At 43.6% G+C, this 12992-nt stretch overlaps 1 protein-coding gene across 3 annotated transcripts in view; it reads left to right on the top strand.

Annotated features, from left to right (window-relative positions):
• Nucleotides 1–9975, top strand: part of SLC30A5 (solute carrier family 30 member 5) — a 44275-nt gene extending 34300 nt beyond the window's left edge. For all 3 annotated transcript variants that reach the window (XM_073584186.1, XM_073584185.1, XM_073584187.1), the window contains 7 exons: nt 1553–1761; nt 2704–2861; nt 2979–3108; nt 4551–4788; nt 4879–5105; nt 8392–8520; nt 9061–9975. In XM_073584186.1, the coding sequence (XP_073440287.1) occupies nt 1553–1761; nt 2704–2861; nt 2979–3108; nt 4551–4788; nt 4879–5105; nt 8392–8520; nt 9061–9231 (1262 nt within the window). In that variant the 3' untranslated portion in view covers nt 9232–9975. The remainder of the gene's footprint in view (nt 1–1552; nt 1762–2703; nt 2862–2978; nt 3109–4550; nt 4789–4878; nt 5106–8391; nt 8521–9060) is intronic.
• Nucleotides 9976–12992: the final 3017 nt, after the last annotated feature.

Genomic DNA, 12992 nt, shown 5'->3' with positions numbered 1-12992 from the left:
GAGTGTTCCTGTGTCTACCGTGTGCAGTGTCATCAAGAAGTTTAAAGCCCATGGCACTGTGGCTAACCTCCCTAGATGTGGACGGAAAAGAAAAACTGACAAGAGATTTCAACGCAAGATTGTGCGGATGTTGGATAAAGAACCTCGACTAACATCCAAACAAGTTCAAGCTGCCCTGCAGTCCGAGGGTACAACAGTGTCAACCCGTACTAACATAGAGTTTACAGGAGAAAAAAAGGCATTCAAAGAAAAGAACACCGTCCCTACAGTCAAACATGGCGGAGGTTCCCTGATGTTTTGGGGTTGCTTTGCTGCCTCTGGCACTGGACTGCTTGACCGTGTGCATGGCATTATGAAGTCTGAGGACTACCAACAAATTTTGCAGCATAATGTAGGGCCCAGTGTGAGAAAGCTGGGTCTCCCTCAGAGGTCATGGGTCTTCCAGCAGGACAATGACCCAAAACACACTTCAAAAAGCACTAGAAAATGGTTTGAGAGAAAGCACTGGAGACTTCTAAGGTGGCCAGCAATGAGTCCAGACCTGAATCCCATAGAACACCTGTGGAGAGATCTAAAAATGGCAGTTTGGAGAAGGCACCATTCAAATATCAGGGACCTGAAGCAGTTTGCCAAAGAAGAATGGTCTAAAATTCCAGCAGAGCATTGTAAGAAACTCATTGATGGTTACCGGAAGCGGTTGGTCACGGTTATTTTGGCTAAAGGTTGTGCAACCAAGTATTAGGCTGAGGGTGCCAGTACTTTTGTCTGGCCCATTTTTGGAGTTTTGTGTGAAATGATCAATGTTTTGCTTTTTGCATCATTCTCTTTTTGTTTTTTTTCATTTAAGACAAATTAAATGAAGATAATAATACCAAAGAATTTGTGATTGCAATCATTTTCAGGAAGAAACTGAGTATTATCTGACAAAATTGCAGGGGTGTCAATACTTTTGGCCACAACTGTATATCTATTATCTTTTACAGTTATCGGAGCTGACAGGTTCCTTGTAATATACATGAGCTGCCCGCTACATTTTACATTTTTGGCAGAGTATATGCTATTAAACTTTTGACTTCCCTTTGCAAACTGAAGCCCCCAACAGTTTCTGTGATGTGACTGCTGCCTGAATTCCCATTATTTGTGTGAACATAACCTGTTATTTTTTTTAGTTTGTCATTTTCCACTTTAACTAGAACATGCATGAAAGCCCCAGTTACAGTGGTGGTTAAATGCCTCCTGATCTTGGCCTTGGCTTTGCCAGGGGTATTGTCCATGTTCACTACATACTACACTAAACTTAGAAGAGCAAAGTGCTTATACACCTATGAATTCTTACCTCGCCTCTGACTTTATATGAAGGTTTATACAGAATCTAAGAGGGAAGCAACATGGCTTGCTCCAATAGTTATGTATATATGGCACCTGGGTTACATACTGTACAGCAGCACAATGAGACTGTAGGACTTCACACTATAGGGCTTTTTGGGGTTTTTTTGCTACAAATAATGTATGATCTCAATGTACTTATGTCCTGTTTTAATTTATCCTACAGCTGCAAATATCCTGGCATCTGCCTCCAGGAAAGGACAGAAAGGCACCCTTGTAGGATACTCGCCTGAAGGGACACCCCTCTATACCTTTATGGGAGATGCCCTGCACAGCACATCCCCGTCCTTGCCAAGGTTTATAAAGGATTCACTAAAACAGATTCTCGAAGAGTCTGACTCCAGACAGATCTTCTATTTCCTGTGTCTAAATCTGGTGGGTACTGCGTCTGCTGGGCAACATTGTTATCACGGAGTTACAACAACCTCTAAGGACCTTGGTGCTAAAAGATTAAGACTCCCCCAGCTTAGTGTGTGTATACTCCTCAACATTGCAACACTAAGAAGGAAATGTCATGACATTATGGAGCTCACAGGATTGATTTATACTCAATATATCAAAATATTAAACTTTGTGTCCATTTTTTTCATGGTTTGCATACCAATAATACGTATGTGTGGCACACTATGACAAATCGTCAAGATCCCCTTCTGGCAGCTCCCTTTGCAATTACTGACCAATGGCATTTCAGATGTGCTCAATGGGAGTCATGTCTGGAGATGCTGCAGGTGTTTTAATTCCAGGTACACTAACCACTCGGCGTTACATTGATTTGGATGCAGGACCAGTGGTACAACCTTTTATCCAAAGTGTACCGGGATCCATTTTTCAACACAACACCACATTGCATGTTGCACTTGCTACTTTGAGCAGATGCGTGGCCTGAATGTCCTACCATGGCCTGCAGTGTCTCCGGACCTGTCTTCCATTGAGTACATTTGAGACGTTATTGGTCGGCAATTACAAAGGGAACTGCCAGCAGTGGATCTTGATGATTTGCGTGGAAGAACATTCCTCAGACAACTAATCAAGGCATGTTGGTGCAGGGATTTCTGCACATGATGCTCATACGTGATACTGAATAGATCGAGATGTTTTGGAAATGTGTAAATTATTTCATCATTTTGCATATCAGTAACGACCTGTGATTTCCACAATTCCACGACTTTTCCTTGTTGTTACAATGTTAATTGCGGGGAATGTAAGTATAGAGTAAGGTGTGTCTAAGAGGGTGCATGTCTATTTGGAGCACAGCCAGTGCCATGGACCAGATTCTGTTCTCTGCTGTTGGATTCATCATCCTCATCTGATTTTTAGGCGTTCACATTTGTGGAGATTTTCTATGGCGTGTGGACCAATAGTCTTGGATTGCTATCTGATGGTTTCCACATGTTGTTCGACTGCTCTGCTCTCGTCATGGGACTTATTGCTGCACTAATGACCCGATGGAAGGCAACACGTATATTCTCTTATGGGTAAGAACTCCTATTTATCTATAGATGTCGTATGGCGTGTCCCCGCACTATATACCCATGTTACTTATATAGGATTTTTAACATTATATATTACATATTTGTTGGTGATTATTTCAGGTACGGCCGAGTGGAAATACTGTCCGGGTTCATTAATGGCCTCTTCCTGGTGGTGATCTCATTCTTCGTGTTTATTGAGGCTGTTGGCCGGATCTTTGATCCTCCTGACATCAATACCGATATGTTAACAGTAAGTGCCATTTATCATTGAGGCCTTCTCCAGATATATTGGGCTAACCGTATGCCTCAATATGTATGCATTGCAGAATCGTGGAAGATATATAGATGGGGGAACGGGATTCATAGGCCATGCAGTGCTCCTTGGGCAATTTAAATGGGTTGTCCACTACTTGGACAACCTCTCCTGAATCACTGTCCCCCAACCCCCCCCAGTAAAATAACCACACTTATAGTCTCCTCCAGTGCCATCTCTCTCGGGGATTATCACGCAAGTCCTGTGACAAATCAGCTCTGGCTTCACTTACGGTCCCCTTCTTCGGACAAATCAAGATATCCTGTGGAAGGGAGAAAGCACCCACAGCTCCCACTTCCTCCAGATGTCAATTGGGTCCATAGAGTGCTGATTGGTAGCAGGGATTGAGTGACATAGCAGTGTCACGCAATCCTCAGGAAAGCCACTGCTGAGAATGTTGGTACGCCACTGGCACCAGAGGTGAGTATAATTGTTATTAGTTTACTGGGGGGGGGAGCACTGTGATTCAGAAGGTGTTGTCCGAGTAATGGACAACGCCTTTAAATTTGTAGAGAAGAAGAGGACATGAACTCTAGGGCCAGCTAATGGAGGTAACAATCCTAAAAGTCAAGATCATCTTTTCTGATTTGTCAAGCCTGATGTGACGTCATGCGTGTGTCACGCCGCAACAATGACAATGCATCGAGCTTACCAATCATAAGGAATTCCAGGATTTTGGAGGCAGTTTGCATGGATGCCCTTACGGCGGTAATGTAATACTGATATGGTTACCGGACTAGGGTCCTGCAGATGTATTGGCTCATCTGTATGAACCATTACATGTATTGGAACACCTGACTCTTCACTATGGCAGATATCGGGGGAGAGACGCACGGCGCAGCTACATTTCAAAATGCCTGATTCTTCTGTTCCCCCAAGAAGATAAGTGGCCACCAGAGGTTTGTAGTACCGTAGTAACTAGTCTGAAGATTACATGTCATAAAGTAGGATACTAGGAAGCGGCTGGCTGCTCAGTGATGGCTACCTCCTGACCTTCTGGGCTCCTGTGCAATTGAACGGGTTTGCACATCTGGTCTATCAGCCAAGAATTTCTTTATTCTTCTCAGTTTGTTGTAGTTAAGTCATTACTGCTGCTTCATAATATACAAATTAAGGGGACTGTAAAAAAGAAATAAAAATAAAGAAGTTTTTCTTACGAAAAAGATGCAAAACATGCTCATATTGTTATTACAGCCTTGCCACAATTACTAGATTGAGGCTGAGCTTCAATACTAAACGCTGCCTCTAGAAGGGTGGCGACATTTATGGGGACTTTCTTTTTATCAATCTTCACACACTGTAGAAATGAAAATCTCATTGTCCATACCTGAAGATAATATCAGTCCAAATACTGAGCGGTCTCTTCTGTCTCTCAACAGCCAGTGTCGGTCGGGGGCCTTCTTGTCAATCTCGTTGGTATTTGTGCCTTTAGTCATGCCCACTCCCACGGTGGCTCCCGAGGAGGATGTTCTTCCCACGATCATGGCCACTTGCACCATGGACATGGCCACAGTCACGGACACGGCCATGGTCATTCACACGGTGATCACGGACATGCGCACAACCATGGTCACTCTCATGGATCAGGTGGAGGAGGAATGAATGCAAACATGCGTGGTGAGTGCAGCTTTCATGGCAAATTTCTAAAACGTTGCGACGTCAGAGGTTGGGTTGTAGTTTGCTGTGACCATTCTTCCCTCTCTCCAGGTGTGTTTCTGCACGTGCTGGCTGACACTCTAGGCAGCGTGGGTGTCATAGTATCCACCATATTGATTCGACAGTTTGGCTGGCTGATAGCTGATCCTCTGTGCTCCCTGTTCATTTCTGTCTTGATATTTGGGAGCGTCCTCCCTCTCCTGAAGGATGCTTGCCAAGTGATCCTCCTGAGAATTCCTCCTGAAATTGAGAAGGGAATAAATGTGGCGCTTGAGAAGGTGAATTCACTTATTTTGTTTATCAGGTTTTCTGCGCAATTCATTTACTAAGTAAGGCCTTATTCAGACATCCGAGGTCAATCCATTATTTTTTAATGGCTACAACAGATACCTGTAATAATCTATGGCATTGTTCACATATCCTTGTTTTTTCAGGGACTGTATGCCTGTGCAAAACTGACAGACATGTCCGTTTTTCTCCAGTATCACGTATGAAAAGGGCCAATACAAGTCAATGGGTCCATGAAAAACACGTACAGCGCACGGATGGCATCAGTGTATATTCCAGGTGCTATCCAAGTATAACATCGCAAAGTACAGGAGAAGCTTTGTAATTTATTAATCCATCTGTGAAAAACACTGATGGTAAAAACAAACACACTGACCAAACACTGATGACACACTGATGATAAAAACGGACACGCTGATGGTAAAAAGGGACACACGGACCAAACCCTGCTGACACACTGATGGTAAAAACAGACACATGGACCAAACCCTGATGACACACTGATGGTAAAAACGGACACACTGATGGCAAAAACGGACACATGGATCAAACCCTGATAACGCACAGATGGTAAAAACGTACCAAACCCTGATGACACACTGATGGTAAAAACAGACACACGGACCAATCACTGATGACACACTGATGGTAAAAATGTACCAAACCCTGATGACACACTGATGGTAAAAAACAGACACACGGACCAATCACTGACACTGCTACTATCTTTTCATGTACGTGATTAAACACAGACATGGGAATGAGGCCTAATGATTGTTAAAGTGGTTCTGACACTTTATTTCACTGCAAAATGCAGAAACTATTAGGGTATGTTTCCACGTGGTGGATTACATCAGGATTTGCTGCGGATTGGATGACGCGTACAGCCGCAGAGTCCATTCCGCAGCGTCCAGTTGTTACAGCATAGTGGAGGGGATTTTATGAAATCCCATCTCCACTATGCGTCCTAATACGCGGGTGACACACCCACGAATCCAGACATGCGGGCTTTCCGCTCCGTCCAAAGCGCAGGCAATGTGCTTAGTGGAAAACTACCCTTAAAGGGAATCTGTCACTCCATTTTTCAACTATGAACTGCCGGCACCGCCATCAGGGGATTATCTACAGCATTCTGTAATGCTGTAGATAAGCCCCTGATGTAACCTGAAAGAGAAGAAAAAGGAGTTATGTTGTGAATTCACTTTCTGGTCTACCTCTGGTTGCTGGCGAGGGTGGTGGAGCTGGTTGTATTGACGGAGGAGTCGTGAGTTCTCTTTCCGGGCTCCCTTTGTTGGTTGCAGGAGGTAATGAAGCTGATCTAATTAGCAGAAACCTGCCACCTGATAATGAGGACGACGATTGGACGTCTGAAGTCTCTGACTGTATTTAAGACACCCGACTCCCTCTATCCCATGCTGGTGATTTTTCCTGCCTCCTGAAGTCTTAGTTTCCAGCTCAGTCCCCGCATTCTCAAGATAAGTGTTCTTTGCTATTGTTCACATTTGATTTGGTTTTGTCTATTCAGTTTTGTGTGGTCAGCCAGCCCCGGCTGGGGCTGTGCTGAATTTCCATCCTTATGTTACTGTTTGTGCCAGTTTGCTTTTTGTCCCTTATTAGATTGGCCTCTTTTTGCTCTGTTTTCAGAATATGCCGGAGTGCTGATATAGTGGGTGAAGTCTAGTGACTTCAGGGTTTTTTTGCTATCGTAAGTGTTGGACATTTTTGCAGGGTTTTTTGGCGTGATTGCAGACAGAGTCTTTCCTTTCCTGTCCTTTCTAGTTAGTGTGGGCCCCATCGTTTGCTCAGCCTATTTTCCTACCTGTGTTTGTGTTTTCATCTTGCCTCACCGACAGTATATGTTTGGAGGCTGTCTATTCCTTTGGGGTCTGCTCTGGGGCAGTTTAGTTTTCCCCTTTTCTTATTTTAGGCTTATTTAGTCCTCCGGCTGTGTCAAGGCATCTAGAATCATCGTAGGTACGCTCCACGGCTACTGCTAGTTGTGTGGATAGGAGCAGGGGTCTGCAATCCGCTTAGTTACCAACCTCTCCTCGGTGACCCATTCATAACAGAGTTAGATTATACTCACTGGGGGGGCGGTCCGGTCTTGATCCGAAGGGTGTTGCGGTCCGAAGCCTCCCATCTTCTAACGGTGACGTCCTCTTCTTTGCTGCCTCTCGTGGCTCTGGCGCAGGCGCACTGCTCTGCCCTGTTGAGAGCAGAGCAGAAAACTGCAGTGTGCAGGCGCCGGACCTCTCCTGTCGCCTGCGCACTGCAGGACTCTGCTCTGCCCGGAACAGGGCAGAGCAGTGCGCCGGAGCCACGACAGGCAGCAAAGAAGAGGACGTAACCATTAGAAGATGGAGGCGCCGGACCGCGACACCCATCGGACCGGACCGGACGCCGGGGTGAGTATAATATAACTCTTTTTTTCTTATCTTTCAGGTTACATCGGGGGCTTATCTACAGCATTATAGAATGCTGTAGATAAGCCCCTGATGGCGGTGCCAGCAGCTTATAGTCGAAAAATGGGGTGACAGATTCCCTTTTAAAGATGTATGCCCATCTTCATAAATTATTAAAATTGTAAAGTGCTTATAGCATTTTGCTTCTTTTTATATAATTCCTCTCCATTCTCAAGTCCATAGGAAGTTTTAATTGTAATGTTTACCACTTGTTGGCTTGGTTACCGACCACCTCTGCATTCTATCAGCGGTGGATGATCTCCAAGCAAGGAGCTCTTACAGACTTCATTAGAGCTTGTAAATTCTATTCTTGAGCTGGCCAGCTTCAGTGCCCCTACATACTTCCAATTCTTACCTCCATAAACTCTGACATAAGCGACTCACATAACATAATTATACAAAGGTAAGGCTAGGGTTACACATCCTTGCGCCACGGTTCGAGAATGGATGACTCAATATTGATCCATGCTTGAACCATGGCAAAAGGATGTGTGGATCTAGCCTTACCCTTGGATAATCATGTTATGTGGGTTGTCCTGTCTGTGATTCGGGGAGGTGCTGTGCTAAGTGCGGCCATTATCTACCATACTATGATCGATCTACCATGGAGGTCTTGTATAAGTTATGGCAATGCTTCCCGGCATAAATCGAAAATTATGAATATAACATACATAAACTGATCTACTCCTCCTTGGCAACATATATTCAGCACAGTACTTTGCTCGCGCCTTATGTTTTACGGACCTGATTCATAATCTCATGATTCTGTACTAGATACATGAGCCGCCAGTGAAACAACCTGTTCTTCTTCCAGATCTCAAACATCGATGGTCTGATCTCTTATCGGGATCCACATTTTTGGCGCCACTCGGCCTCTATCGTTGCAGGGACTATACACGTGCAAGTGATGTCAGATGTGGTGGAACAGCGGATCATTCAGCAGGTATTGTACAGATTAATAACTAATCTCCTGGAGCTGGAGGTCAGATTCTCATATGGGCTATGGTAAAGGATTTACAGCTTTTATTTTATGCCAGCAACGAGAGTGACTCTCACTCTGGCGGATCTGACATGTCCATGATTGCAAAGATGGACATAAATGCTGAAGTACTATCTGCCATTATTACATCTTGCAGCCGAGCATGCCATAGTCTCAGACTACTCTGTAAAGAGCCTTTTCCAATTTAGCCGCGGTAATAGCTTTCCCTGCAGGAGACATTACTTGTGGAAGGAAGGATTCTTTACAGTTAGAGCAGTCAGACTGTGAAATGCCTGAACCCAAGGGATCGTAATGTCAGATGGAAAGGGCTGGATGCTTTTCTCACAACAATTGGCATTGTGGGTTATCAATCATCTACTGATAGACAATGTAGAGCTGGTGTACAAAGGTTGATCTCGATAGACCGGTGTCTTTTTTTCTTTTTTTTTTTTTTCAATCTGCTCACCCATTTAGGATGATCCCCGTATCTTTCTATTCCTATAGGTAACTTCAGTTCTGAAAGATGTTGGCGTCAATAACCTCACGATCCAGGTGGAGAAGGAAGCCTATTTCCAGCACATGTCCGGCCTCAGCACTGGCTTTCAAGAAGTTCTGGTCATGACCCAGCAGATGGACACCATCAAGTATTACAAGGATGGAACCTACATTATGTGACCACCCGGCGGCCCCCCACTCAGTAGTCTACCAGTGTACCACAAGGGAACCACAGACTTGAGCCCAAGTGTACAGGAAGCATACGTTGTATAGACCTGGATTTTATACATCAGATTTTCTTGTCTTTGTGTAGAGTAAATGAGGATGTTTTTATACAATGATATAAAGCTGAATTTACCATTTACTACTTTATCTCGGATAAGAGGGGCTTTACCTTAGAGTAGACTGTGCCCGTCATACCAGAAAGAAGTCACCGCAGAAAAGTGACCACCAATCTACCATTCCTTTTTTTCTTTTATCGATCCACGCAGACAATGGATTTACCTCTGTATTGCACAGAGCTATAAAAATGGAATATTTATGTGTTTATCATATGGGATATAATATATTTTATTTTTGCCCTTTTTCCCCCTTCCTTTGTATTGTGCCTTTCAGTAAAATGTACATTTTGTGGCGTGCCCAGATAACTTTATCAGCGTCCGAGGTCTGGGCCGCCCGTTCCCGGTTTCCACCTGAATGACTATGGAGGGAAATATAGATTGACAAGAATAAACATGATGACGGGGTCGGTGTGTGCAGACAGTACTGCAATGTAACCATGCATGGCACTCGCGTTCTCTGAGATTGGAAGGACCAATCATTCTAAAGTGCTCCTTTTCTACAGGGATGTGAGACTTTAAGAGATGAATATTTATAATTAGGCTTTATTTTTCTATAATTGTTCAATAAAACCTCCAGACATAAGACGTTCTCCCAGGAGACCTCATTCTTCTATACTGAAGACGCTAATCTGATATCCGTTTTTAAGGGAAAACGAAAAGAAAAAAAAACGGTCCACAATTTGTGATCAGAAGTCCTGTCGCTGCTTGATTTTATATGGTTGATCACCTGGCCTCACCTATGCCACGAGCTCACAGCAGGATTTATTATGAGCCTCCGGTCTTATGAATTGCGGCAGCTTTACAGGCGTCTGATTGAAACCTTATCCGGTAAGCATGTACACAGTTTATACCGAGCGACCACTCCTACAGTCTCTTAATTTTACGGTACACCAAAGATGAATTGTCTCTGCAAACCAATAGTCCAGTAAATATAAAAAAACAACCAGACGGGTCTGATTTTGTTCCAATTTGTGCAGATTCAGAATGACCAAGTCAAGTCAGTGGGATCATGAAAACAAAGGACAGCACACAGATGTCATCCATCCAAGTCCTGGCCATAAGGTTTTTCTTCAATATTTTGGATCAGATTTTTTATCACTGTTTGGTCCGGGTGTTCCTTTTTACCACCAGTTTTATCAGTGATAGGGTTTTCAAGCTTTTCCAAAAAAGCAAACATGAAAGTTTGAAGGCACCTAAGTGATGTCCAATAATTTCATGGACTCAGACTTACATTAGCTAATTTCATCGGTGATTTGGATCAAAATCAGACATGGCTCCATGTTTTGTCACAGACAAATCGGTCCACAAAAATATGTGGATAATTGAATAGTCCCATAAACCAGGGCTGTGGAGTCGGAGTCGTGGAGTCGGAGTCGGTGCTCATTTTGGTGGAGTCGGAGTTGGAGTCGGTGTAAAATGGACCGACTCCGACTCCTAAAATATATAATAAATTGGGTACAGTAATTCAATGCAGGATGTGCTGAATATTTTTTCATAGGAGTTTGGGAAAGTTATGAAATGTCCTATAAATGGCTGTTATATTCCTGATCTAAGGCTACATTCACACACAGCGTTTTTCCTGTGTTTTTTGAGGATACGTTTTTCAGCTGCAAAAGCTGATCATCTTTTTAAAAAACTGCATCACCTGAAAGGTTTTTGAGCTCATAGATAATGTTTTCAATAGCAAAAGCAGATTAGAAATCTGCTCTATCTATCCATTTATCCATATCGTATCTGTACCAAAAAGAATGAAAACCGGGTAGTACACCAATATATATTCTGTTCTATCTAAATATCTTGATTATTGGATCATAAAAATGATTAAATGTCTGAGGTTCACATTGTACTACAATAAATTTTTCACTTAAATATAAGCAATATGTGTGGGAGTCGGAGTCGTGGAGTCGGAGTTGGAGTCGGAGACGGTGTAAGGGAAATTGAGGAGTCGGAGTCACAGGTTTGGCTTACCGACTCCACAGCCCTGCCATAAACTATGATGGTAAAATTTATACTTCTGCATGGATGGAAATTGGATGTAAAAAATTGACATCTGAATGGGACCTTATTCAGATTTATTTTTCCTGGCAGCCACATGGATGTCCATAAGGTCTTTTTCAGACTTCTGTGATCATCAGTCCAATCGCTGATCACAATACATGAAGGCCTCATAGAAATAATATAAAGTTGTCATGATCAAGATTATAATGGCCCCACATAGTGCACCATACAGTATTATGGGCCCCACAACACAGTGCTCCATACAGTGTAATGGCCCCACATAGTGCTCCATACCGTATAATGGCCCCACATAGAGCACCATACAGTATCATGGGCCCCACATAGTTCTCCATACAGTATAATAGGCCCCACATAGGGCACCATACAGTATCATTGGTCCCACATAGGGCACCATACAGTATGGGCCCCACATAGTACTCCATACAGTATAATGGCTCCACATACTGTATGAAGCACTATTATGGGCCCCATACATAGTGCTCCATACAGTATAATGGCTCCACATAGTGCTTCATACAGTATTATGGGCCCCATACATAGTGCTTCATACAGTATTATGGGCCCCACACATAGTGCTCCATACAGTATTATGGGCCCCACACATAGTGCTCCATTCAGTATAATAGCTCCACATAGTGCTCTATACAGTATTATGGGCCCCACACATAGTGCTCCATACAGTATTATGGGCCCCACACATAGTGCTCCATACAGTATAATGGCTCCACACAGTGCTTCATACAGTATTATGGGCCCCACACATAGTGTTCCATTCAGTACAATGGCTCCACATAGTGCTTCATACAGTATCATGGGCCCCACACATAGTGCTCCATACAGTATAATGGCTCCACACAGTGCTTCATACAGTATTATGGGCCCCATACATAGTGCTTCATACAGTATAATGGCTCCACATAGTGCTTCATACAGTATTATGGGCCCCACACATAGTGCTCCATACAGTATAATGGCGCCACATAGTGCTTCATACAGTATTATGGGCCCCACACATAGTGCTCCATACAGTATAATGGCTCCACACAGTGCTTCATACAGTATTATGGGCCCCATACATAGTGCTACATACAGTATAATGGCTCCACATAGTGCTTCATACAGTATTATGGGCCCCACACATAGTGCGCCATACAGTATAATGGCTCCACATAGTGCTTCATACAGTATTATGAGCCCCACACATAGTGCTCCATACAGTATAATGGCTCCACATAGTGCTCCATACAGCATAATGGCTCCACATAGTGCTTCATACAGTATTATGGGCCCCACACATAGTGCTCCATACAGTATAATGGCTCCACACAGTGCTTCATACAGTATTATGGGCCCCACACATAGTGTTCCATTCAGTACAATGGCTCCACATAGTGCTTCATACAGTATCATGGGCCCCACACATAGTGCTCCATACAGTATAATGGCTCCACACAGTGCTTCATACAGTATTATGGGCCCCATACATAGTGCTTCATACAGTATAATGGCTCCACATAGTGCTTCATACAGTATTATGGGCCCCACACATAGTGCTCCATACAGTATAATGGCGCCACATAG

Source organism: Dendrobates tinctorius, unplaced genomic scaffold (assembly GCF_039654945.1).
Source record: "Dendrobates tinctorius isolate UK_male_01 unplaced genomic scaffold, ASM3965494v1 ptg000083l, whole genome shotgun sequence".
Taxonomy (NCBI): domain Eukaryota; kingdom Metazoa; phylum Chordata; class Amphibia; order Anura; family Dendrobatidae; genus Dendrobates; species Dendrobates tinctorius.
This window is presented reverse-complemented; position numbering and strand designations above follow the sequence as displayed.